At 49.2% G+C, this 26,242-nt stretch overlaps 1 protein-coding gene across 1 annotated transcript in view; it reads right to left on the bottom strand.

Annotated features, from left to right (window-relative positions):
- Positions 1 to 21,047, bottom strand: part of LOC144596277 (adenylate cyclase type 10-like) — a 71,167-nt gene extending 50,120 nt beyond the window's left edge. Inside the window, exons 1-13 of the mRNA XM_078404500.1 lie at positions 20,840 to 21,047; positions 19,619 to 19,723; positions 15,930 to 15,968; positions 15,680 to 15,823; positions 14,699 to 14,904; positions 12,726 to 12,822; positions 12,537 to 12,625; positions 10,616 to 10,807; positions 9,948 to 10,066; positions 9,223 to 9,299; positions 8,320 to 8,509; positions 3,215 to 3,270; positions 1,610 to 1,781 (exon numbers count right to left, since the gene is read on the bottom strand). Of these exons, the coding sequence (XP_078260626.1) occupies positions 1,610 to 1,781; positions 3,215 to 3,270; positions 8,320 to 8,509; positions 9,223 to 9,299; positions 9,948 to 10,066; positions 10,616 to 10,807; positions 12,537 to 12,625; positions 12,726 to 12,822; positions 14,699 to 14,904; positions 15,680 to 15,823; positions 15,930 to 15,968; positions 19,619 to 19,723; positions 20,840 to 21,047 (1,694 nt within the window). The remainder of the gene's footprint in view (positions 1 to 1,609; positions 1,782 to 3,214; positions 3,271 to 8,319; positions 8,510 to 9,222; positions 9,300 to 9,947; positions 10,067 to 10,615; positions 10,808 to 12,536; positions 12,626 to 12,725; positions 12,823 to 14,698; positions 14,905 to 15,679; positions 15,824 to 15,929; positions 15,969 to 19,618; positions 19,724 to 20,839) is intronic.
- Positions 21,048 to 26,242: the final 5,195 nt, after the last annotated feature.

The following is a 26,242-nucleotide window of genomic DNA, read 5'->3' as shown; positions in this document are numbered from 1 at the left end:
TTTATTTGAAAGTGAGTTTGGTTGCCTCTTCTGCCACTTTCATGCAGATGGTTTGCCAATGTGTTGCAACTGTGCCTTAGGTTTAATTAATTGAGACACCTAGCTGTTTGGAGAGGTGGGGTTAGCTGTCACAATGGTGTCCAGCCCTTTCACAAATTCCCTTCTGATAATTCTGTTCTTTAGAAAATAACTAACCTTTGTACAAAAGGACAAGAGTGCAAAGAAGATTTAAGGGCCTGTCCCACTTAGGCCACTTTTTTGGCTACTGCTGGCGACTGCCGAAATGTTCTTTTACCCGACAATGACCACGACAATGCCGAGTCAGGTCGAGATTACACCGTCTTCGGAAACATCGCAAAATTCCCATGCTGTCGATGCTTCTCTGGCGTCCTAATTTTCGCTGAAATCACTGACAAGTCGGTAAGTACTTGAGAGTTTTGAACTATAACATCTTGTATGGGTTACTTAAAAACCAAGCTTCACTGTAACAAGGCATAAACTGGATTTACTTCCAATTTACTAATAGCTGTATTAACAAAAATAATTTAATGTGGTTAAGTGGATTTTTGTGAAAAGTGTGTGGGCATTCTTTGAAAATGTACGGGAGATGCATATTTGGTTTCTGGGTTGCATATCTGGGTAGGGAGCCCACTTTAAATGTAATGGCTGATGGCCATAAACATCGCGAAAATTCCCACGCTTACCTGACCGTCAAACTGTCGCCTTCAATCTACCTGTCAAATGTCCTGACGGTAAATAAATTGGTTAAACACAAACATTTTATGGTATTTTGAAATGACTTTACTTATTTTAATATTATGTGCTTCTAAATGCATCTAAGAGAACATATCAAACCTGGGGACAGCTTGCGACAGCGCCCGCAATAAGCAACGATAACTGGCGACAAGCCAGCTGTCGCCAAGAAATTTCACTCCCGATGATTTCTCAGCGATGCGCTGAGATCCACTATGATTTTTGGAAGACTCCTCACGATCGTGCCCGCGACATCCCGGCGATCTGACAGCGACAGCCTAGTCGCCCGGCAGTCGCCTTAAAATCGCCTAAGTGGGACAGGCACTTGACAATGATGTTGCCAGGGCTTGATGGCCTGAGCTATAGGGAGAGGTTGGGAAGGCTCGGACTTCATTCCTTGGAGCGCAGGAGGCTGAGGGGTGATCTTATAGAGGGATGTAAAATCACGATAGGGTGAATGCACAGTCTCTTACCCAGGATAGGGGAATTAAGAACTTGAGGACAGGTTTCAGATGAGAGGGGAAAGATTTAATAGAAACCTTGAGGGGCAACATTTTTTCACTCAGAGGGTGGTAGGTATATGGATGAGCTGCCAGAGGAGATACTTGAGGCAGATACTATAACAACATTTAAAACACATTTGGGCAGGTACATGGATAGGAAATGTTTAGAGGGATATGGGCCAAATTCAGACAAATGGGAATAGTTTAGATGGGGCATCTTAGTTGGCATGGATGAGTTGGGCCGAAGGGCCTGTTTCCGTGTGATATGACTACAAATTAATTTTGTTTATTTGAAGTAATACTTAATTCAAGTGTATCGTTCGATAAGAAGTAATTGCTTTTGAGCCACTAACCTCATGTCTTGTGCTAGTGATGTACGGATGATTTCGGCGAGGAGTCGGCTTTTGCCGTAGCCAACGGTCCCCTCGTACATGATCACCTGGCAACAGTCCATGGACTGCTGGGCCTTCGCTGTTACAAACTTCTTAATGGCCTTGTGGAAAACTCTCATTTCCTTCTCTCGGCCTTTAAGGAGAAAAGATTGAGGGGAATAGATCGGGTGGAGTCTCTTCATAAGTTCTAGAAGCAGCATTAGGCCATTTGGCCCATCAAGTCTACTCTGCAATTCAATCATGGCTGATCTATCTTTCTTCTGCCTTCTCCCCATGACCACTGACACCCTGACTAATCAAGAATTTGTCAATCTCCACCTTAAAAATATGCAATAATGGCCTCCACAGTCGTCGGTGGCAATGAATTCCAGAGTTTACCTAGAATAATGGAATAAGGAACCAGAGAACATAGGTTCAATGTGTAGGAAGGAACTGCAGATGCTGGTTTACACTGAAGATAGACACAAAATGCCGGAGTAACTCAACGGGTCATGCAGCATCTGTGGACGTCATGGAAAGGTGACGTTTTCGAGTTGCAATGCTTCCTCAGACCAGAGCTAGGGGAGAGGGAAACTAGATGTATGAAAATATTCAGATCAAATCAGAGTTGGCACGATGGCCAAAGAAAGGTGGAGCCCACAATGATCCATTGTTGGCTGTGGAAGAGGTGACAACGAAGAGGTATATGGATGTGAACGGTGTAACTGGCAGGATGACACTAGAGTGGTGGAAGGGGGGACGGAGAGGGAATGCCAGAGTTCAGCTGGCCTCTATGGCCAGCAGCAGCTTGCACTGTGTAAAATAGTGCCAAAATCTGGCATCTACTGCATATGGATTTAATGGGCTGTTCCTGAGCATGGATTTTTTTAGGGATTGTCCTTATGCATGGCAATAATCGTACTGATTTTTAGTTTAGTTTAGACTAAACTGAACTAAACTAAACTAAAGTTGAACTGAACTAAATTAAACTAAATTAATCTCAAACTCATGGGTGATCGATGGTTAGTGTGGACTCGAACGGTTGAAGAAGGGTCCCGATACGTCACCCATCCTTTTTCTCGAGGGATGCTGCCTGACCCGTTGAGTTTTGCCAGCACTTTGCGCCTATTTATCGGAGTGGCTGTGCTGTATCTCTAAACACTTCTCCGTGGATTGTCACCTTGCCATGGTGGAGAAACTTGTGTGGTCCTGAGATCCTGAGAGCGATGCTGTCTGGAGCTATGCCTGACAAAGAGAAATCCAACCAAGACATCAACGGTAGAACAAGCGGAGGATGATGGCTGAATTTAATGGAGCGTCACAACAGCTGGGAAGGCGGATGAATGGCTGCAGCAGAAAAGGGTCTCTGGTCGTCTTGGACTCCATGCCACTGGATCCTGACCCAGATCTGTCAAGGACCATGTGGTGGCTGTCTGTGCACCAGTCTCCCCACGTTAAACAAAGTCACGCGCAGGCGTCCTCCAATGGAGAGGACAGTCATACTCGCTTCGAGTGACCGCCGATGATCTCTAAACAAAAACAATAAGATACTTCCCGAGTTTTGCAATTTGGTTAACATGAACTCACCTAAAAGAGGATAATCATCATCTTTTTCAACGGAGATTCGAGGTTTTCCAAGTATCCTAAGGAAAATATACAAGGAACTTAAAATGATTTATTGTTAATCTTAAAACATAAGCAATTAATTATTTTTCAACTTTTGTTGTTATTGTTAGTTGATCAAGAAGCTCAATCAAACCCTGAGCTCAACAGCGGGCTTGCACTATTAGTAATTATAATTAACACAATAATTAATTCATGCTATTGTAATGTTAATTATTCACTATATTGAACTGAATATTTTTTATAATCCAGTAAAGCAAAAGTTGGAAGTACTCCACGGAGCAGGCAGCACCAACGAAGAAGTAGTTAATTAGAAATAGATTTTAGTGTTTAGTATTTGGAGATACAGTGTGGAAACAGCCCTATCAGCCTTCTGTGACCTTGCTGACTAGCGATCACCCATACACTAGTTCCATCCTACACACCAGGGGACAATTTACAGAAGCCAATTATCCTGCAAACCTGCAAGTCTTTGGGATGTGGGAGGAAACCGGAGCACCCGAGGAAACCCCACACAGTCACAGGGATAAGGTACAAACTCCATACAGACAGCATCCATAGTCAGGATTGAACCCAGGTCTCTGGTGCTTTGAGGCAGCAACTCTACCACTCCGTCACTGTGCTGCCAAGTTGCTGTCTAACTTGTTAAGTTTGTGTCTTCTCCTCAGGAGTAGTTGGATATTTTGAGAACTAAAATTGTGGAACAACAACTTTTTACTGCCTTTTATGAGGATGTTGGGCAGGCTAGGGCTGTATTCCTTGGAGCATAAGGGGTGATCTTATTGATGTGTATACGATCATGAAAGGAATAGATAAATGCACAGTCTTTTATCTAGAGTATGGAAATCAAGAATCATTGGGCATGGGTCTATATATATATGTATATATATATAATCATATATATAATCATATACTAGCACAAGTGTGCCCGTTGGGCCCGTCCTCGTAGGGTTTCCATTGTAAACGGGAGGGGAGTGGGGGGGAGGAAAGGGGGAGGGAAGGGGGAGGGAGGGAGGGGAGGGGGAGGGAGGGGTGAGGGGAGGGGGGAAGGGGGGGATGGGGGAGGGAGAGGGGAGGGAGGGGGGTAGGGAGGAGGGAGGGGGGAGGGAGGGAGGGGAGGGGAGGGGAGGGGGAGGGAGGGGGGAGGGAGGGGGGAGGGAGGGGGAGGGAGGGAGGGGGAGGGGAGGGGGGAGGAAGGGGGACCTCCCCTTTTCCCAGTACCCCTCTTTCCCCGTTGGGCCCGTCCTCGTAGGGTTTCCATTGTAACCGGGAGGAGGGGAGGGAGGGAAGGGGGAGGGAGGGAGGAGGGAGGTGTGGAGGGAGGAGGGGAGGGGGAGGGAGGGGGGAGGGGAGGGAGAAGGGGGGGTGAGGGGGAGGGAGGGGGGAGGGAGAGGGAGGGGGGAGGGGAAGGGGGGAGGGGAAGGGGGAGGGAGGGGGACCTCCCCTTTTCCCAGTACCCCTCTTTCCCCGTTGGACCCGTCCTCGTAGGGTTTCCATTGTAACCGGGAGGAGGGGAGGGAGGGAAGGGGGAGGGAGGGAGGAGGGAGGTGTGGATGGAGGAGGGGAGGGGGAGGGAGGGGGGGAGGGGAGGGGGGAAGGGAGGGGAGGGGGGAGGGAGGGAGAGGGGTAGGGGGGAGGGGGTGGGAGGGGGAGGGGAGGGGGAAGGGGGAGGGAGGGGGACCTCCCCTTTTCCCAGTACCCCTCTTTCCCCGTTGGGCCCATCCTCGTAGGGTTTCCATTGTAACCGGGAGGAGGGGAGGGAGGGAAGGGGAGGGAGGTAGGAGGGAGGTGTGGAGGGAGGAGGGGAGGGGGAGGGAGGGGAGGGGGAGAAGGGTGAGGGAGAGGGGAGGTAGGAGGGTAGGGGGGAGGGAGGGGGGAGGGGAGGGGGGAAGGGGGAGGGAGGGGGACCTCCCCTTTTCCCAGTACCCCTCTTTCCCCGTTGAGCCCGTCCTCGTAGGGTTTCCATTGTAACCGGGAGGGGAGTGGGGGGGAGGGAAGGGAAGGGAGGAGGGAGGTGTGGAGGGGGAGGGGAGGGGGAGGGAGGGGGGAGGGGAGGGGGAGAGGGGAGGGGGGAAGGGGGGGGGGAAGGGGGGAGGGGAGGGAGGGGAGGGAGGGGGGAGGGGAGGGAGGGGGTAGGGGAGGGAGGGGGTAGGGGAGGGGTAGGGGAGGGAGGGGGACCTCCCCTTTTCCCAGTACCCCTCTTTCCCCGTTGGGCCCGTCCCCGTAGGGTAACCAGAAGGGGGGGAGGGAGGGTGGAAGGAGGGGGGTGAGGGAGAGGGATGGAAGGGTGGAGGGAGGGGGACCTCCCCTTTTCCCAGTACCCCTCTTTCCCCGTTGAGCCCGTCCTCGTAGGGTTTCCATTGTAACCGGGAGGGGAGTGGGGGGGAGGGAAGGGAAGGGAGGAGGGAGGTGTGGAGGGGGAGGGGAGGGGGAGGGAGGGGGGAGGGGAGGGGGAGAGGGGAGGGGGGAAGGGGGGGGGGAAGGGGGGAGGGGAGGGAGGGGAGGGAGGGGGGAGGGGAGGGAGGGGGTAGGGGAGGGAGGGGGTAGGGGAGGGGTAGGGGAGGGAGGGGGACCTCCCCTTTTCCCAGTACCCCTCTTTCCCCGTTGGGCCCGTCCCCGTAGGGTAACCAGAAGGGGGGGAGGGAGGGTGGAAGGAGGGGGGAGAGGGAGAGGGATGGAAGGGTGGAGGGAGGGGGGGGAGTTAGGGGGGGAGGGGTGAGGGAGGTGGGGAGGGAGTTGGGGAGGAGGGTCGGAGGTAGTGGGGATGGAGGTGGGAAGGAGTGGGGAGGAAGGGGTTGAGGGGGGAAGGGGGGGGAGGGAGGGAATAGGGGCCCCATGCTGATCTTTAAACAACAATCATTTGCTTTTCGCAACAATGTAGAACCCATCTCACACAAGCATTGTGACGTCACAAGCTGAAGACCTTGAAAAAAAAGTTAAAAATAAAAAAATGTAAATTTGTAAAGAGTAGACACCCAATAGCAGCTGCTTGTCCATTGTGACGTCACACGCTGAAGACTAAATCCGCACCGCAGCGCCCCCTATAGGACCATCAATAATTCATGGCGGGGGGGGGGGCAGCGCTTTAAAACCTCTGTAACTTAACAAATATGCGTCCGAATTAAAAACAAACATCATTTTCCAGCAGATGTCCCCTTGGTGATTAAGGCTGCGCAAAAATCTTGGCGCTACGGTTTACCGTTTTGGAGAAATCAGCGAAATCAAATATACATACATATATATTACCATACAAGATCTGAGTTTTAGTAGTATACTAGCAAAGAGGGCCCGTTGGGCCCGTCCCCACACCCCCCATTCTCTCCTCCCCCAGCCCCACTCTTACTCTCCAAGTGTGCCACACCCCCCATTCTCACCTCCCCCAACCCCAATCTTACTCTCCCCACACCCCCCCTTTCCCCACGACCTCCCCTTTTACGACCCCTGTTGTCCCCCTCCCCAGTCCCCATTCTCAGACCCCGCCACCATTCTCTCTCCCCCAGACACACTCTTACTCTCCCCCACCCCCCCCTTTCGCCAGCACACCCCTTTCCCCTACTCTCTCTTGCCCCCAGCACCAACAGGTCCGGGGGGGGGGGGGGGGGGGGGAGGGGGGGGGGGGGGAGCGCATCAGTGAAAGGTCGGGGGGGGAGGGGGGAGCGCATTAGTGAAAGGTCCGGGGTGGGGGGGGGGGGGGAGAGAGCATCAGTGAAAGATCCGGGGGGGGGGGGGGGGGATAGCGGGGAGAGGATCTCCCGGGTGTGGGAGAGAGGAGAGAAGCAAGGGGAGAGAGGGGCACAGACGCACAGCAGCGCCACGCTGAAAGCCTTCAATAAATCAGCAGGAGGGGGTTGCATGGGCATTTTGACGTCACACGCTGAAGGCCATGGAAAAGACGGCTGGAATTTTTTTTTTTAAACTAAAACCTCTGTAACTTAAAAAATATACGACCGAATCAAATAAAAATATCATTTTCCAGCAGCGTTCAGCGTGGTGATTAAGGCGGTGCAAACATCGTGGCGCTATGGTTCACCGTTTATGCCGAAAATCAGCCGAAAAAATGAGAGATTTAAAAAAAGACCTTTAAACCTCTGTAACTTAAAAAATATACGACCGAATTAAATAACAATATCATTTTCGGCAAGCGTCCAGCGGTGTGATTAAGGCGGTGCAAAAATTGTGGCGCTACGCCTCACCGTTTTGCAGAAATCAGCCGAAATCACTGTTACAAATATACATACAAGTCAGAGTTTTAGTAAGATTAGATAGATATATAATCATATATATATATATATGATCATATATATATAATCATATATATATTTGATTATATATATATATTTGATTATATATATATATAATCATAGGTGAGAGGGGGAAGATTTAATTGGAACCTGAGGGGCAACTTATTTCACACAGAGGGTGGTGGGTGTATGGAACAAGCAGCCAGAGGAGGTAGGTGAGGCAGGTACTATAACAACTTTTACAAGGCCTTTTGAATAGGTACATAGATAGGAAAGGTTTAGAGGGATTTCAGCCAAACGCAGGCAGGTGGGACTAGTGTAGATGGGCCATGTTGGTCGGCATGGGCAGATTGGGCTTTTTCCGTGCTGTATGACTTTGAAACTTTGAAATCTCTTTGTATCCTTCTTAGAATTCACAGTCCTACACAGTTTATTGTTGTCAGTTCATAGTTCATATGTTCATAGGAGCAGAATTAGGTGATTGAGTCCAGAAAGTCTACTCCACCATTCGACCATGGCTGATCAATTTTCCCTCTCAAGCCCATTCCCGGTTTAATCCTTGACACCCTTACTAATCAAGATCCTTTCAATCTCCATTTTAATAACACCCAATGGCCTGTCCTCCACCTCCGTCTGCGCCAATGAATTCCACAGATTCACCACCCTCTGGCCAAAGAAACTCTTCGTCATCTCCATTCTAAGCGTGCAGCCTTTTTATTTGAGGTTATGCCCTCTGGTTCTAGACTCTCCCACTCGTGGAAACATCTTCTCCACATCCACCCTCTCTTGGCCTTTTATTATTGGGTAAGTAGTTAAACGATGACTTACTTCTGATGTTTCTTGGACAGGTACTGGTAGATAGTGCCTGGGTTAGCTACACCTTTCATAGCTCGCTTGGGAAGTTCAAGGAAGTAAGAAGAAGGCATCTTGGCGTGGTAGTGAGTCTCTTCATCACAAGAGACCATTCCTGGATAAGTCATCATCAAGCGTGCGGCCAGATTTACTTTACGACCAATCACTTTTCAATGGGAAATGATATAAAATTACTTCTTACAATTATCATTGCATATTTAATACATTTAGTTTAGTTTAGTTTTTAAGATATAGCGTGGAAACGGGCCCTTCGGCCCACCGAGTCCACGCCTACCAACGATCAGCCATTCACATGAGCACTGTCCTACACACTAGGTACAATTTACCAAAGCCAATGAACCTGCAAACCTGCATATCTCTGGAATGTGGGAGGAAACCGGAGCATCCGGAGAAAACCCACGCGGTCACAGGGGGAACGTACAAACTCTGTATAGACAGCACCCATAGTCAGGTACAAACCCGTGCCTCTGGCACTGCAACAGTATGCAACAAAAGGCTTTTGACTGTACCTCGGTACACACGACAATAATAAAGTTAACTAAACTAAACAAAATATGTAAAACAAGAAATTGTCAACACAAAACCTGCTAAAATGTGCAGACCGAAACTGCAGATGCTGGTTTATACCAAAGATAGGCACAAAGTGCTGGAGTAACTCAGCGGGCCAGGCAGCATCTCTGGAGAAGAAGGGTTGGTGATGTTAGGGTCGGGACCCTTCTTCATACGTCAGAACGGGCCAGACCCAAAACGTCACCCATCCTTTTAACGCTGAGTTACTCCAGCACTCTGTGCCTAACTCCGACAAAACCTACTACCTTTGGGTTAGCTATTATAACTTGACAAAAGGTGTCTGTTTACCTGTGTACTCGTGGCGTAGAGGGTGCCCAACAACTCCACAGAATAAAGGGCCACTGGCCACGCCGATTGATGCTACGCTGAAATATGGGAACACATAGAGTGACAGAGAAACACAGCACAGAAGCAAACCCCTCTGCCCACCATACCCACGCTGATGGGACCTATTCACCTGGGGGTCCCAGTGTGGTGCCGCTGGGAACAATGGGGGAACCGGCGGGTCGGGGTGAGTTGGGGGGGGGGGTTCTGTCACCATGTGTGGCGACAGACGGTAGAAAGAACTATTTGGTACTTTTGTAACTGTTGGCGCCAGGCGGGGTGTTGACCCTTGTGTGCTGCCTAGGTTATATGCAGAACAAAGCATTGCACTGTACCTTAAGTAAAACTGTTCTCAGCAGATATTTACATGGCACAGATTCGAGCTGTGCATTTGGCAGTAATCTTGATGTTTTCCTTATTGCCTCTGCAAATGAATCTAAAGTCAGTTTTACACAAAGGGTGGTGGATGTATGGAACAACTTGCCAGAGGAGGTAGTTGAGGCAGGGGCTTTCCCAGCATTTAAGAAACAGTTAGACAGGTACATGGATAGGACTGGTTTGGCAGGATATGGACCAAATGCTGGCAGGTGGGACTAGCGTATCTGGGATATGTTGGCCGGTGTGGGCAAGTTGGGCCAATGGGGTGTTTCCACACTGTATCACTCCCTGACTCTCGGTTGAATGCTTACCTGACATATCGCAATTTAGTGCAGAACTCATGCACATTGTGGGCACACTGTAAAGCATTTCCACATTCATCTTCTCCTTTGTCACCAGGAAGACCAAAAGCACAAAGAAATGTACATCCCTTAAATTAAGAACATACATGTTACAAGCATGAATGTCACAATTGGATTTAAACACATGTTTACAACCGACCAGCACTGTGAACCGATAGACCTCTGCTGTAGATGCATAAAGTCATACAGCGTGGACACAGGCCCTTCAGCTCAAATTGCCCACACCGACCAACATGCCCCTTCTACACTAAACCCACGTGCCTGCATTTTGCCCATATCCCTCTAAATCTATCCGATCCATGTACCTGTCTAAATGTTTTTTAACTCTTGTGATAGTGCCTGCCGCAACTACCTCCTCTGGCAGCTTGTTTCATTCACCCACCTCCCTTCGTGTGAAAATGTTGCCCTTCATGTTCCTATTAAATATTTCCCCTCTCACCTGAAACCTATGTCCTCTTGTCTTTGATTCTCCTATGGCTCTACGGCTCTTAAGTAAAACTGTTTTCAGGGGATATTTACCGAGGATGGATTCAAGTTGCGGATTCGATGGGCCGAAGGGCCTGTTTCCATGTTGTTTCTCTAGACTAACCTGTTAGTGCCATCTGCTGGCTACTTACTTTGTCAAACATAAAGACTTTATTTATCCTCCCCTGATAGTTTCTGAATTCGTTGTTGATTCCAACACAGCAAGCCTGAATGGATTGGCATTGATGGTACATGGTCGCATTTTCCACAAACTGCAGGTTCACAAACACCACCGTCGCAGGTCGCATTTCAGACAAATAATCCAGCGGTACAGCATCGTCAATCTAAACATCAACAAAAATTCACTCGGTTAAGTGATGCAACTTAGAACAGATAGAGCTTTCATATTAGAATCAGAGAGACATAGGCGTCACAGTGGTGCAGCAGTAGAGCCGCTACCACACAGGGCTAGAGACTCGGGTTCGTACCTGACCTCAGGTGCTGTCTATACAGAGTTTGTACCTTCTTCCTGTGACCCACGTGGGTTTTCTCTGGGTACTTCGGTTTATTCCCACATCCCAAAGAAGTACAGGGTTATAGGTTAATTGTCCCTCTATAAATTGTCCTTAGCGTGTAGAATAGAACCAGTGTACGATGGTCGGCATGGACTCGGTTGGACTAAGGTCCTGTTTCCATACTGTATCTTTAAACTAAATTAAACATTTGGCAGGGAAACAAGTCCTTCAGCCAACTCGTTCATGCTGACCAAAATGCCCCGTCTATGCTGGCCCCATTTTCCCCTGTTTGTCCCTCATTCCTCTAAACCTTTCCTATCCATGTACCTGTCTAAATGTCTTGTTATTGCGCCTGCCTCACCTACCATCTCTGGCAGTTCTTTCCATATACACACCATCCTCTGAATGAAAAAGTTGCCCCTGAGTATATGTTTCCTATTAAATCTTTCTTCCGTCACCTTATACTTATACTTACAAAATTCTTAAGGGGTTGGACAGGCTAGATGCAGGAAGATTGTTCCTGATGTTGGGGAAGTCCAGAACAAGGGGTCACAGTTTAAGGATAAGGGGAAATCTTTTAGGACCGAGATGAGAAAGTTTTTTTTCACACAGAGAGTGGTGAATCTGTGGAATTCTCTGCCACAGAAGGTAGTTGAGGCCAGTTCATTGGCTATATTTAAGAGGGAGTTAGATGTGGCCCTTGTGGCTAAAGGGATCAGGGGGTATGGAGAGAAGGCAGGTATGGGATACTGAGTTGGATGATCAGCCATGATCATATTGAATGGCGGTGCAGGCTCGAAGGGCCGAATGGCCTACTCCTGCACCTATTTTCTATGTTTCTATGGTTCTTGATTCCCCTACTCTGGGGAAAATACTCTGAACTGACACCAATAAACTGTGTAGGAATGTGAATTCTAAGGATACAGAGATTTCAAAGTTTCAAAGTCATACAGCACAGAAATAGGCCCTTTGGCCCAACCTGCCCAGGCTGACCAACATGGCCCATCTACACATCCCACCTGCTTGCGTTTGGCCCATATCCCTCTAAACCTTTCCTATCTGTGTACCTGTCCAAATGCCTTATAAAAGTTGTTATAGTACCTGCCTCACCTACCTCCTCTGGCTGCTTGTTTCATACACCCACCATCTTCTGGGTGAAAAAAGTTGCCCCTCGGGTTCATATTAAATCTTTCTCCTCTCACTTTAAACCCATGTCCACTGGTTCTTGATTCCCCTACTCTGGATAAAATACTCTGTGCATCTATTCCCCTCATGAATTTATACACCTAAGATCACCCCCCAGTCTCCTGTGCTTCAAGGAATAAAGTCCTCTCCTGCTCAACCTCCCCCGGAAGCTTAGGCCCTCGAATCCTTGTAAAATGCTGAACAAAGTTTATGTTCCACAATTTTAGTTCTCAAAAGACCCAACTACTCCAAAGACCTTGTGCACGGGTGATCGCTGTTCGGCATGGGCTCGGTGGGCCGATGGTTTGTTTCCATGCTGTATCTTTAAACTCTACACTGGCTCTAGACATAAATGGACATTAATATTTCATACCTTAAGTAAAACTGTTCTCAGCAGATATTTACGTAGCACAGATTCGAGCTGTGCATTTGGCAGTAATCTTGACGTTTTCCTTATTGCCTCTGCAAATGAATCTAAAGTCAGTTTCTTGCGAACACAGAAAATGCCCTAATCTTGGTAGATGATCGCCTGTGAAAACTAGCACCAAGAGAATTAACATACTTTTACTGACACCAACTTCTTGATATTCCAAGTGAGTCCCACATTTTGCCACGTACGCTTCAACTGAAAAGCGAGGATCTCTCTTTATATAACGCACCTGCATTAAAAGGACATTTTAACATGTAAACGTACTCTGTGTTTGTGGCTTAAATCAATAGATGGCTTCCTTTTTTATTGCCAACATTTTTTACATTGTTATGGCTAACTTGCAACAGGTATAAGAGTGTAACTCCATCTATCTATATATTACGAAAACTCTCATCTTGTTAGTTTGTATATATGTTTATTGTTCCCGAAAGAAAGCCAAAACTGTACACGATAGCGCAACAATTTTAGGTCCACCTTACTCACCATTAATAAATGCGCTCCCCCCCCCCCCCCCCCTGCCGGGAGGACCGGCGTCCGTCCCGGCGTGCCCCGCGCCTGACCTTCCTCCCATGGTGTAGCACGGCGGCAGAGGGTTAAACAAGATGGCCGTTTCCGCCAAGCTGCCACTGCAGGAGAGGTTTCCACCCAACGGGTCCACGGCTCGCGATGGCTGATGTGATGGCTGCCCGGGGCCGAGGTGAGTGGCTCCCTCTCCCCTTTTTTCTCCCCCCTCGCCCGCCCACAGCCCCGGGGGGCACTCCCCGGCTGGCAAAGGGTCCACGGATCGTTCATTGGGGGAGGGTTGCTGGGCACGCAGGAGAGGCTTGCACCCAACGGGTGAGGTTTGCACCCAATGGGTGCAGGAGAGGTTTGCACGGAGGGTTGCCATGCCTGCAGGAGAGTTTTGGATCAGTTGGGGGAGGGTTGCAGGAGAGGTTTGCACCCAACAGGGGTTGCCACGCCAGCAGGAGAGGTTTGGACCCAATGGGTCCACGCCCGTCTAGTTTTAAATTAAAAATGTGAAAATCTCCACTGCCTTCTCCACAAGACCATAAGACATAGGATTTAGACTATTCAGTCATTGGGCATTTTTAACCCAGAGATTGATAGGGTTTTGATTAGGGTGTCAAAGGTTATGGGGAGAAGTCAGGAGAATAGGGTTGAGAGGGTAAAACAGATCAACCATGATTGAATGGTGGAGTAGACTTGATGAGCCGAATGGCCTGATTCTGCTCTTATGTCTTATGAATTGATGTGCTACAATGCTGAGAACTATGTTCTGCATTCTGTATCTTCCCCTTTGCTCCTCCACCTGTTGTGCTTGAGTTTGATCTGATTGTATTAGTTAGCTAGCTTTGTTTATTGTCACGTGTACCGAGGTACAGTGAAAAGCTTTTGTTGCATGCCAACCAGTCAGCAGAAAGACAATACATGATTACAATCGATCCATTTACAGTGTGTAGATACATGATAATAGAATAACGTTTAGTACAAGGTAAGGCTAGCAAAGCCCAATCAAGGATAGTTCAAAGGTCATCAAAGAGGTAGATAGTAGTTCAGCACTGCTTTCTGGTTGTGGTAGGATGATTCAGTTGCCTGATAACAGCTGGGAAGAAATTGTCCCTGAATCTGGTGGTGTGCGTTTTCACACATCTATACCTTTTGCCTGATGGGAAAGGGGGAAGAGGGAGTGGCCAGGGTGTGACTCATCCTTGATTATGCTGCTGGCCTTGCTGAGGCAGCTTGAGGTACAAATTGAATCAATGGAAGGGAGGATGGTTGGTGTGATGGTCTGGGCTGTGTCCACAATTCGCTGAAAATGTATTGCGGTTTTGGATGGAGCTGTTCCCAAACCAAGCTGTGGTGTATCCTGATAAAATGATTTCTATGGTGCATCTGTCGAAGTTGGTGAGAGTTGTAAGGGACATGCCAAACTTCCTAAGCCTTCTAAGAAAGTAGAGGCATTGGTGTGCTTTCTTGGTCGTTGCTTCAATATGGTATTATCTGATCTGATTGGATCAGAAACAAAGCTTTTCACTACACATGACAATAATAAAGTTAAACCTAAATTAGGTCTGTAATTTAGTGAGAAATATTGAACGTACCTTTACAGCTCTTTCATTCTCGATCTTCTCGACGACAATATTGGATCGATCACACAGCTCCCAGGCATTTGGGGATAAAATCACAGTGTTGGCTGAAGCGAGTCCTTCAGCTTTACGGACTTCATCGATCGCTCGCCCTATTAATGCATAGTAACGGGAATCCTCGTCTCCCATCACCACTTTGGAAAGCTTCCCCGCCGAAATACCTGCAAAGAAAGAACAAAGACTGTGAGTTCATAATCGATACTTCAAAACTCACTCGTTGAAATTTCCAGGATGCTTAAAGGCCCGGATAGAGTGGAAGTGGAGGTAGGGAAAGGCCAGAATAAATCAGGGTGCACATCAGACGACCAAGGAGGAATGGAGCCCACAATCGCCATTGTTAGCTGGGGAAGACGTGATAATGATGGGATGCAGTTATGTGAACAGTGGAACTGGTAGGGTGACTAGGGTGGGGAGAGGGGGGTGGGGGGGGGGGGGGGGGGGGGGTGGAGGGAATGCAGGGGTTACTTGAAATTAGAGAAATCAGCGTTCATACTGCAAGTTTGTAAGTTGCCCAAGCGAAATATGAGGTGCTGATCCTCCAGTTTGCATGAGGCCTCACTCTGACAGTGGAGGAGACCCAAGTCAGAGATGCTGCCTGCCCTGCTGAGTTACTCCAGCATTTTGGGTCTATCGTCGGTTTAAACCAGCATCTGCAGTTCCTTCCCACACAAGGTCAGTATTGGAATATATTGCAGCCCTGATTTGTTCATGTCTTTTCCTCCCTCCAGTTCCACCCCCCCACCCCCCTCTACTTTCAGTCTGAAGTGTCCCAACCCGAAACGTTACCTGTTCCTGACCCGCTGAGTTACTCCAGCGCACTCTGTCTATCTATGAGCAACTATAGTTCTTTCCCACACATGTACCTGTCCAAATGTTTTTTTTAAAATTGGCGTGTTTCCCTGCTGTATTTCTAAACTAAACTAAATTAGAGATTACCTATTTTTACTCTGAGCTTCACTCCCACTTCTGTTTCCCTGTTGTCGCATTTGTCCTGGATATTCATGCTGCACTTCACAGCCAAGGAGAGCACCTCACTCAGCTCTTTCCTGTGTTCTCTCCACAATGCCAACATCGCATCACCTGTGAAGACACAAAATGGAGGCACAGTAAAGAACCATAATGAAAAGCCATTGAACCATTGAAATAATCACCAAGTTTCAAAAAATGTTCATTTACAACTTCTCACCTGCGTAGTTCACAATGTCTCCCCCTGCTCGAAGAATATCTAAAAGATATTAGGATTAATAAGAATTATTTGGAATAGCTATGATGAGCAAAACCAATTAGCCACATCACTACACGTTGCCTTTCTTAAAAGCTATCAATAGATTGATTTTGATTGATTGAAAGAAATAGCAGCAAAACAGGCACTTCGGCCCATCGAGTCCATGCTGACCATCGATCACCCTTTCTCACTAGTTCTATGTTATCTTCAAAGCGCGAACCAGCTTCTGTTATCAGGCTTCAGTTCTGTCCCTTCCATAAGCTAGGATACCATCCGATTCATCTCTACCCCATGATAGAAACAAAACGCTGGAGTAACTCAGCGGGTCAGGCAACATCTCGAGAGAAAAAGAAAATGTGACGTTTCAGGTGAGAACCCTTTTTCTGTCTGAAGCAGAGTTCTAACCTGAAACGTCGGCTATTCCTTTTCTCCAGAGATGCTGCCTGACTTGCTGAGTCACTGTTCATACCACTGAGTATGAACAGTAAGCTGCCCAAGCAAAATATGAGGTGCAGTTCCTCCAATTTGGCCTGAGCCTCACTTTGACAATGGAGGAGGCCCAGGACAGATAGGTCAGTGTTGGAATGGGAGGGGGAGTTAAAGTGGTTAGCAGCCGGGAGATCAGGTAGGTTTAGGCAGACTGAGCATGGTGTTCAGTGAAACGATTGCCGAGCCTGCGCTTAGTCTCATCGATATACAGGAGTCCACTCCTGGACCAGTGAATACAGTAGATGAAGGTAGACACAAAATGCTGAAGTAACTCATCAGGTCAGGCAGCATCTCAGGAGAGAAGGAATGGGTGACTTTTTGGGTCAAGACCCTTCTTCAGACAGGTGCAAGTGAACCTCTGCCTCACCTGGAAAGACTGTTGGGGTCCTTGGATGGAGTTGAGGGGGAAGGTATAGGGACAGGTGTTGCATCTCCTGCAGTTGCAGGGGAAAGTATCTGGGAAGGGGGTGGACTGGGTGGGAAGGGACGAGTTAACCAGGGAGTTGCAGGGGAATGGTCTCTGCGGAAGGCGGAAAGGGGTGGAGATGGGAATATACGGCTTGTGGTGGAGGTGGTGAAAATGTCAGAGGATTAAGTACTATATGCAACGGCTGATGGGGTGAAAGGTAAGGAATAGGGGGACTCTGGCTTTGTGCGACTGGGGGGGAGGGGGAGCAAAAGTGGAACTGTAGGATATCGAGGAGACATGTGAGGGCCTCATCTAATAGAGAAGAGCGGAACCCTTGTTCCCTAAAGAATGAGGACATCTCGGATGTCCTGGTATGGAACCCCTCATCTTGGGCACAGGTGCTGCGTAGATGGAGGAATTGGGAGAAGGAGATAGTCTTTACAGGAAGCATAGAAAATAGGTCCAGGGGGAGGTCATTTGGCCCTTCGAGCCAGCACTGCCATTCATGGTGATCATGGCTGATCATCCACAATCAGTAACCTGTGCCTGCCTTCTCCTCATATCTCTTGATTCCACAAGCCCTTCGAGCTCTATCTAACTCTTTTAAACTCATCCAGTAAATTGGCCTCCACTGCCTTCTGTGGCAGTGAATTTCACAAATTCACAACTCTCTGGGTGAAAAAGGTTTCTTCTCGCCTCAGTTTTAAATGGCCTCCCCTTTATTCTTAGACTGTGGCCCCTGGTTCTGGACTCCCCCAACATTGGGACCATTTTTCCTGCACCTAGCTTGTCCAGTCCTTTTATAATTTTATACGTCTCTATAAGATCCCCTCTCATACTTCTAAACTCCAGTGAATACAAGTCCAGTCTTTCCAATCTTTCCTCATATGATAGTCCCTCCATCCCAGGGATTAACCTCGTCAACCTATGCTGCACTGCCTCAATAGCAAGGACGTCTTTCCTCAAATGAGGAGACCAAAACTGCACACAATACACCAGATGTGGCCTCACCAGGGCCCTATACAACTGCAGAAGGACCTCTTTGCTCCTCTACTCAAATCCCCTCGTTATGGCCAACATGCCATTAGCTTTCTTCACTGCCTGCTGTACCTACACACTTACTTTCAGTGACTAGTGTACAAGGACACCCAATCTCGTTGCACTTCCCCTTTACCTAATCTGACACCCTTGAGATAATAATCTGCCTCCTTGTTTTTGTCGCCAAAGTGGATAACCTCACATTTATCTACATGATACTGCATCTGCCATGCATCTGCCCACTCACTTAACCTGTCCAAGTCTCACTCAACCTATGCAAGTCAAGCAGGGTGGGAAGATGTGTAGTTTAGATAGCTGTGGGCGTCAGTAGGTTTATAATCGATATCCAGTCGATAGTCTATCTCATGCAAATGAGACGGTGAGATCAAGAAATGGTAGGGATATGGCGAGTCTGGAAACTTGTTCTTTGTTGAAGAAGTTTATTGCGACAGCAATATTCGATTACAAAGTTTTCTTAACAAGATTATAGACAACCATTAAAACTAACTGTTCTCTTCGAAGACGTCTCCCAACTGACTCTTTTTGGGCGTCAAAAGCGCACATGACCACGCTCTCCAATCAGCGGTGTCGCTCTCTGGACCAATCCCTACGGTCACACCCACACGTGACCTTGCTGGCCAATCTGAGGGTTCGACAACTAGGACCACTTTCTATGGTCGCTACAGGGTGATGTTGGAGATGGTCCAAGTGAATTTGAGTGCAAGATGGAAATTAGTAGTGGTTAATTAGTAGTGAAGAACTGTAGATGCTGGTTTCCACAAAAAAAGCACAACGTGCTGGAGTAACTCAGAGGATCAGGCACCATCTGTGGAGGGACTGGTTAGGTGATGTTTCAGGTCAGGACCCAATCAGTTGACGATGCGTCCTGACGTGAAACGTCATTTGTCCGTTTCCTCCACGGATACTGCCTGACCTGCTGAGTTCCTCCAGCACTTTGTGCTTAGCTACAGAATAGTCCCTGTGTGACCGAGGCCTGGTGCGGTAGGCCTGGTGCAGTAGACACCAGCCCCGAGCCCACTGTCCGTTGTTCCCTCCCCCCCGCCCCTCCCCCTACCTCACCGCCCTTGCCCCTCCACCACTACCCTGCCCCATGCAACCCATCTCCAACCACCACTGCTCACCCCTCCCCCTCCATTCTGTCCCTCCTCCCCGTCCCAACATGCTCCTCCATGCAACCAGCCCCACTCCCCGCTAGACTCCCCATCCCTCCCCCTCATCTCCACCCCTCCACACCGTCCCTCCCCCATCCTTACCCGTGACCCCCTCCACTCCTGCTACTGCCCCCATCCCTCCCCCGCCACCACCTGCCCCTCCATGCGACCCCCTCAATCCCTGTTACCCCCCCTTTCTCCCCCCATCCCCACCACCCCCACTCCCCGTCCCTACCCCCCTGTTCCTCTCCCCCTCCGTCTTCACTCCTCCTCCCTCCCCCACACTCTCCACATGTCCCTCCATGCCACCCCCTCCACCCCGCTACAACCTCCCCATATCCCCCCCAGGCGGAGGCCAGCATGCGTTGCCATGCTCCCCACCCCCAAGCCGACAGCCGGCCACCTGCCTGGAGTCAAGGGGTATGGGGAGAAGGCAGGAACAGGGTACTGATTGTGGATGATCAGCCATGATCACAGTGAATGGCGGTGCTGGCTCGGGGCCGAATGGCCTCCTCCTGCACCTGTTGTTTATTGTCACTTACGGTCCACGATTTCGGTGATGTAGCCGTTGAGCGTGCGGGTGAGGTGGTCGGCTCCGCTGCCTTTCTTACTGTTCTTGGTGTAGGTCTCCGTCAGGCTGGTAAACCCTGCAGTGGGCACGGCAAGTGGGTCACGGCACCTGGCGGTCCCAGCCCTTACACTCCTCGTCCCACAACCCTACATCCCATCCCCCTACACACACCTGCCTCACCCCATCCCCCACATCCACCTGCCTCACCCCATCCCCATCCCCCTACACCCACCTGCCTCACCCCATCCCCACCCCCATCCCCCTACACCCACCTGCCTCACCCCATCCCCACCCCCATCCCCCCACACCCGCCTGCCTCACCCCATCCACCCACACCCACCTGCCTCACCCCGACACCCCCATCCACCCACACCCACCTGCCTCACCCCATCCCCCCACATCCACCTGCCTCACCCCATCCCCATCCCCATCCGCCCACACCCTCCTGCCTCACCCCATCCCCACCCCCATCCCCCCACACCCACCTGCCTTACCCCATCCCCACTCCCATCCCCCCACACCCTCCTGCCTCACCCCGACATCCCCATCCCCATCCCCATCCCCATCCCCACTCCCATCCCCCCACACCCTCCTGCCTCACCCCGACATCCCCATCCCCATCCCCCCACACCCTCCTGCCTCACCCCGACATCCCCATCCCCATCCCCCCACACCCACCTGCCTCACCCCATCCCCACCCCCATCCACCCACACCCACCTGCCTCACCCCATCCCCACCCCCATGCCCCCACACCCTCCTGCCTCACCCCATCCCCACCCCCATCGCCCCACACCCACCTGCCTCACCCTTCCACTCTCATCCCTCCTCTCATACATTCCCCACCCCTCCACTCCCCACCCATGCATTCCTCGCCCCTCAACCCCTGAATCCCCTTCTCTCCACTCCTTCCCCTCCACCGCCCACCCTGTCCCTCTACCCCCAGAGTCTCTGTCCCTCTAACCCCATCCCTCCACCCTCACCGCTCCACCCTCACCCCTCCAGTCATACACTCCCTACCCCTGCCCTACCTGTCCCTCCACCCATTCCTAGTCTCAGGCCCACCTCCACCCTTCTACCTCACCTTATAGCTATGCCCTCTAGTCTTTGACATCTCTACCCTGTGGGGAAAAAGGTTCTGACTGTCTACCCTCTCTGTGCCTCTGCTGGTCTCGTGGCCCTCAGTCGGGGTACCTGAGATGTCAGCGAAGAGAAGGACTCCATGGAAATGCTCGACATCGGGGATGGGTCTGTCCACCCCCTCATACACCACCAAGTCTGGCACGTTGGCGGCCAGCTTGCAGATCTTGTAGGTGCCGGCGAAGAATGACCTCTGCTTGATCTTCAGCCGGGCGAGAGGGCGGACGAAGCTGACGGCATGCCTGTTGGCGACGTGATCCATGTCCCTACAGTGCCCCACCAGGGTTCCTCCCTCCTCCCTCTGCTCCTCCTCCTCCTCCTCCCCTCCAGACGCCCGTCGCCCCCGGTTACCTTCCCCGGCGACCACTGCATTGTGAGGTCACATGGAGACGGTGGGGGTGAGTGGTCATAGTTCCAGAATGATTGCCCCCCTTTCACCGATGGACCTTCGGACAGGGAAGGTGTAGAGAGGGACATGTGCCAAACGCGGGCAGAGTTGCTGCCTCGCGGCGCCAGACACCCAGGTTCGATCCTGAGGACAGGTGCTGTCTGTGTGGACAGGTGCTCCCTCTGGCCACATGGGTTTTCTTCAGGTGCTCCAGTTTCCTCCCGCATTCCAAAGACAGAGAAACATAGGCAATAGACAATAGACAATAGGTGCAGGAGTAGGCCATTCAGCCCTTCGAGCCAGCACCGCCATTCAATGTGATCATGGCTGATCACTCTCAATCAGTACCCCGTTCCTGCCTTCTCCCCATACCCCCTCACTCCGCTATCCTTAAGAGCTCTATCCAGCTCTCTCTTGAAAGCATCCAACGAACTGGCCTCCACTGCCTTCTGAGGCAGAGAATTCCACACCTTCACCACTCTCTGACTGACATAGAAACATAGAAAATAGGTGTGAGAGTAGGCCATTCGGCCCTTTGAGCCAATCAATATGATCATGGCCGATCATCCAAAATCAGTACCCTTGTTCCTACTTTCTCCCCTTATCCCTTGATTCCGTTAGCCCTGAGCTATATCTAATTCTCTCAATCATACAGAATTGTAGGTTAATTGGCCGGTAAAAAAATTGTAAAATGCCCCTAGTGTGTAGTACAGTGCCAGTGTATGGGATTCGCTGGTCGGTGTGGACTTGGTGGCCAAAGGGCCTGTTTCTGTGCCATATCTCTAAAGTTTAAAGTTGAACGTAAAGGTAGGTCAAGCTTAAATGGGGCATTTTGGTCGGCATGGTCGAGTTGGGCCAAAGGGCCTGTTTCCATGCTGCATGTATGCTGTATGTACTCAATCACAATCAGGGACACAATGAGTAGATAGACACAAAGTGCTGGAGTAACCCAGTGAGGCAGGCAGTATCTCTGGAGAAAAAGGATGGGTGACATTTTAGGTTGGGACGCATCTTCATGCACAGCACTAGCCAATTTGCCCCCTTAACTGATTTGTAGGTTAATTGGCCTCTATAAATTGCGAACTCAGTGGGCCGAAGGGCCTATTTTGGTGATGTATCTCTAAAACAAAAGTAAAGTTTAATCCGTGGTGATGGGAATGATAAAGAAACAAAATAATAGTTAGATTGTTAAGACCATAAAATGTTAGTAATCAGGAAAATCTCTGACCTCATAAAAGGAACAAAAGGTTAGAGCACAGTAGTTAGGTAGGCAAATGGAATATAGGTTCACCACTGATTTTCCAACACCCTTGAGGAGAGAGGAGTCCAATGGTACCGGAACGTTCTGCCTAGGCTGCTGGGGGGCCGAGATATCGTCCCGCAAAGTCGGCTATGGGAACAGATCTGCCCGCTCTGGCTGGGCCTGAGTTCCAGAGCTCCGGCCACAGAGGGCAAATTTGACCCGACAAATTCGGCCGCGGAAGTCCCGATGAGGCCTGACCCGGCCTAGGCACCACATATTCAGGGGGACACCTGGGGGGGGGGGGAGTTTCAAGTGCGCTCTCATAATTTAGTCCGGATTAAAGGAGGTGCCGGACCATCATGTTAAACACAAATTGCTGGAGGAACTCAGCGGGTCAGGCAGCATCTGTGGAGGGAACGGACAGACAGTGTTTCGGGCCGGGGCTAATAGTGTTGGGTGGGTAAAGCTGGAAAAGAGAGATGAGGGCGGGACAAGCCTGGTAAGTGATAGGTGGATACAGGTGGGGGGGGGGGGGGTTAATTGGCAGATGGGTGGAGTAAGTAACAAAAGGTAAAAAGGAGGCAAAAGAGTGTCAGATAAGGGGAGAAGTGAGATGTTCAAAGGTTGAAAGGTTAGTTTATTGTCACATGTACCAATTAAGGTACAGTGAAACTCGAATTACCACTGTAAAGCCAGAGGGAGGGATATGGGTGGAAGGGGATAGGGGGGAGGGGAACGAGGGAGATAAAAGGGAAACAGGGGACTCGGGGATGGGAGATGAGCATATGGAAGTTCAAGCTCAAGTCCAAAACACTATTTGTCCCCATGGGGCAATTTACATAGGCACGTAGAGCAGTACAAAAACTATTGGGGGGGGGGGGATTAACGGGGTGAGCAGCTGGACGGGGTGGTTGGGAGTTGAGAAGCTGAACAGCCTTGGGGACAAAGGTTGCCCTTCTCCTCTGTGTCCTACAGCCTGGAAGAGGAAAAGAAGCAAGGTGACTGGGGTAGTAGGAGAAATGTGTACATACAGGTGAGGGGGGCGGGGGAAAGGGGGGTCATTACTTGAAATTAGAGACATTAAGAGTCAAGAGCATTATCTTTGCAACATGCCAATTTTAACTCTTGATTCAACTTGCACCCTATAATCCAGTATACTGTTTGGGGGCCTGTAGATAACTCCCATCGGGGTCTTTTTCCCTTACAATTCCTCAGTTCTTTCTCCGGTCAATACAATACAACAGATTGACCATACAGTTGTGAAAGTTAAATAGTACAAAATCATTGTATCAAAAATAAAAACAATATAATCACACATGATGTTTTCTGACCAAAAAAAAAGGTGTCGGCAGAAGGCAAAGCTTATTGTGCCTTCCCTTAATACTTAACAAAATATAATGAAAAAACCACAACATCATAAGTCAGAAGCAGATAAACAAAACATAGAAAGAAACACAAATATAGTCAAGAACCATCATTTCTGTCATGTCTATCCACATACTGCCTCTACATCTCCTGATTCTGTCACCCCTCGCAAGGGACTGAATTTCATTCCTCACCAATAGAGCTACCCCACCCCCTCTGCCCACCTATCTGTCTTTTCGATGGGGCGTATATGCCTGAATATTCAGTACCCAGCCCTGGTCATCTTGCAGCCATGTCTCTGTAATTCCCACAACATCATATTTGCCAATATCTAACTGAGCCTCAAGCTCATCCACTTTATTTTTTATACTTCGCACATTCAAATACACTTTAACTTCGGTATTCACCTCCCCTCTCACACCGGTCACTATTGGCCCTGACCTTACTCTCTTATCCCTTCTCGAACTTTCCTTCCCATTAATTCGGGAGTCTTTTGCAACTTTTCCTGTACTCACTTCCCCTTTAACTCCATCTTTATACTCCCAATTTGTCAACTCATTCCCCCGCTATTTAGTTTAAACCCACATGTGTAGCACTAGCAAACCTGCCCGCCAGAACGTTGGTCCCCCTCCAGTAATTGAGGCAGTGCAGCAAGGGTTCATGACATTGATCCCTGGGATGGGGCGGGACTGACATATGAGGAAAGATTGAAAAGACTAAGCTTGTATTCACTGGAGTTTAGAAGGATGAGAGGGGATCTTATAGAAACATATAAAATTATAAAAGGACTGGACAAGCTAGATGCAGGAAAAATGTTCCCAATGTTGGGCGAGTCCAGAACCAGGGGTCACAGTCTTAGAATAAAAGGGAGGCCATTTAAAACTGAGGTGAAAAAAAACTTTTTCACCCAGAGAGTTGTGAATTTGTGGAATTCTCTGCCACAGAGGGCAGTGGAAGCCAAATCACTGGATGGATTTAAGAGAGAGTTAGATATAGCTCTAGGGGCTAGTGGAATCAAGGGATATGGGGAGAAAACAGGCACAGGTTATTGATTGGGGACGATCAGCCATGATCACAATGAATGGCGGTGCTGGCTTGAAGGGCCAAATGGCCTCCTCCTGCACCTATTTTCTATGTTTCTAGTTAAGGTGTAACCCGTCCCTTTTGTACAGGTTACCCCTACCCCAGAAGAGATCCCAGTGGTCTATAAATCTAAATCCCTGCCCCCTGCACCAGCCCCCCAGCCACACATTCAGATCCCCTATCTCCCTGTTCCTGCCCTCACCAGCACGAGGTACAGGAAGCAATCCAGAGATAACCACCCGAGAAATCCTGCTTTTCAGTCTTCTTCCTAACTCTCTAAACTCATGTTGCAGAACCTCCTTCCACTTCTTCCCAACGTCGTTTGTGCCTACGAGAGCTGTCTTTGCGGAGTTTGTACGTTCTCCCCATGACCACGTGGGTTCTCTCTGGTTTCCTCCCATATTCCAAAGCTGTACAGGTTTGTAGGTTAATTGACCTGTACATGACTGAATTGAATAAACGTTATTAGCCAAATATGTACACAGACAAGGAATTTGCCTTGGTGCTTTGCTCACGAGTAACAACACGATATACAGTAAACAATTAAAAATAAAACATTATAATTGAAACATGTGAAGAATGAAATAAAATACCAGAGCACAAGGAAGTTACAGACTTTTGGCTGTTGCTCGTGGAAACAAAGCAAGTGCTCGTGTGCCAGTGATTGCTGGTTGGCACTCACTGTATCTCTAAAGTCTGAAGAAACATTTTTGCCTCGTTCTCAATTAAGCTAACTTTGTTGAGAATGAAGTGACGTTTTGTTCGTGTTGTTTCCTTCATCGCCTACTGTGGACTTTGTCCCTGGGAACACAATAAATCGGGTCTGTAGATGTTTAAAGTTGGATCAATTACATAGGAAGTTGGAAGAGTTTGTGGGAGATCAATTATCTCAGTCCATGATAATGTTTAAAGGTCTCCAAAGCTATGCTTGGTCAGGCCGACCCTGCAAGGCTGCCAGGCCTTCATGGGCAGGCCAAGAACTCTGCACTTACAACAGCTGGGACTTGAAAATAGCACCACTAGCGACTCTGTATACTGTCTCAGTGTGTTACTGCTGTACACTTGTGAAGAAGGGTCTCGACCCGAAACGTCACCCATTCCTTCTCTCCCGAGATGCTGCCTGACCTGCTGAGTTACTCCAGCATTTTGTGAATAAATCGATTTGTACCAGCATCTGCAGTTATTTTCTTATACACTTGTACTGTATCTGAAATGCTTATCTAAGATGTATCTAAATACATGTAGAGTATAGTGATACTGGTACTGAATTGTACACAAAAATGGATTTCACTGTAAATGCAGGAAGGATCTGCAGATGGTGGTTTACACCAAAGATAGACACAAAATGTTAGAGTAACTCAGTGGGTTAGACAACATC

This window comes from Rhinoraja longicauda, chromosome 8 (assembly GCF_053455715.1).
Source record: "Rhinoraja longicauda isolate Sanriku21f chromosome 8, sRhiLon1.1, whole genome shotgun sequence".
Taxonomy (NCBI): Eukaryota; Metazoa; Chordata; class Chondrichthyes; order Rajiformes; family Arhynchobatidae; genus Rhinoraja; species Rhinoraja longicauda.
This window is presented reverse-complemented; position numbering and strand designations above follow the sequence as displayed.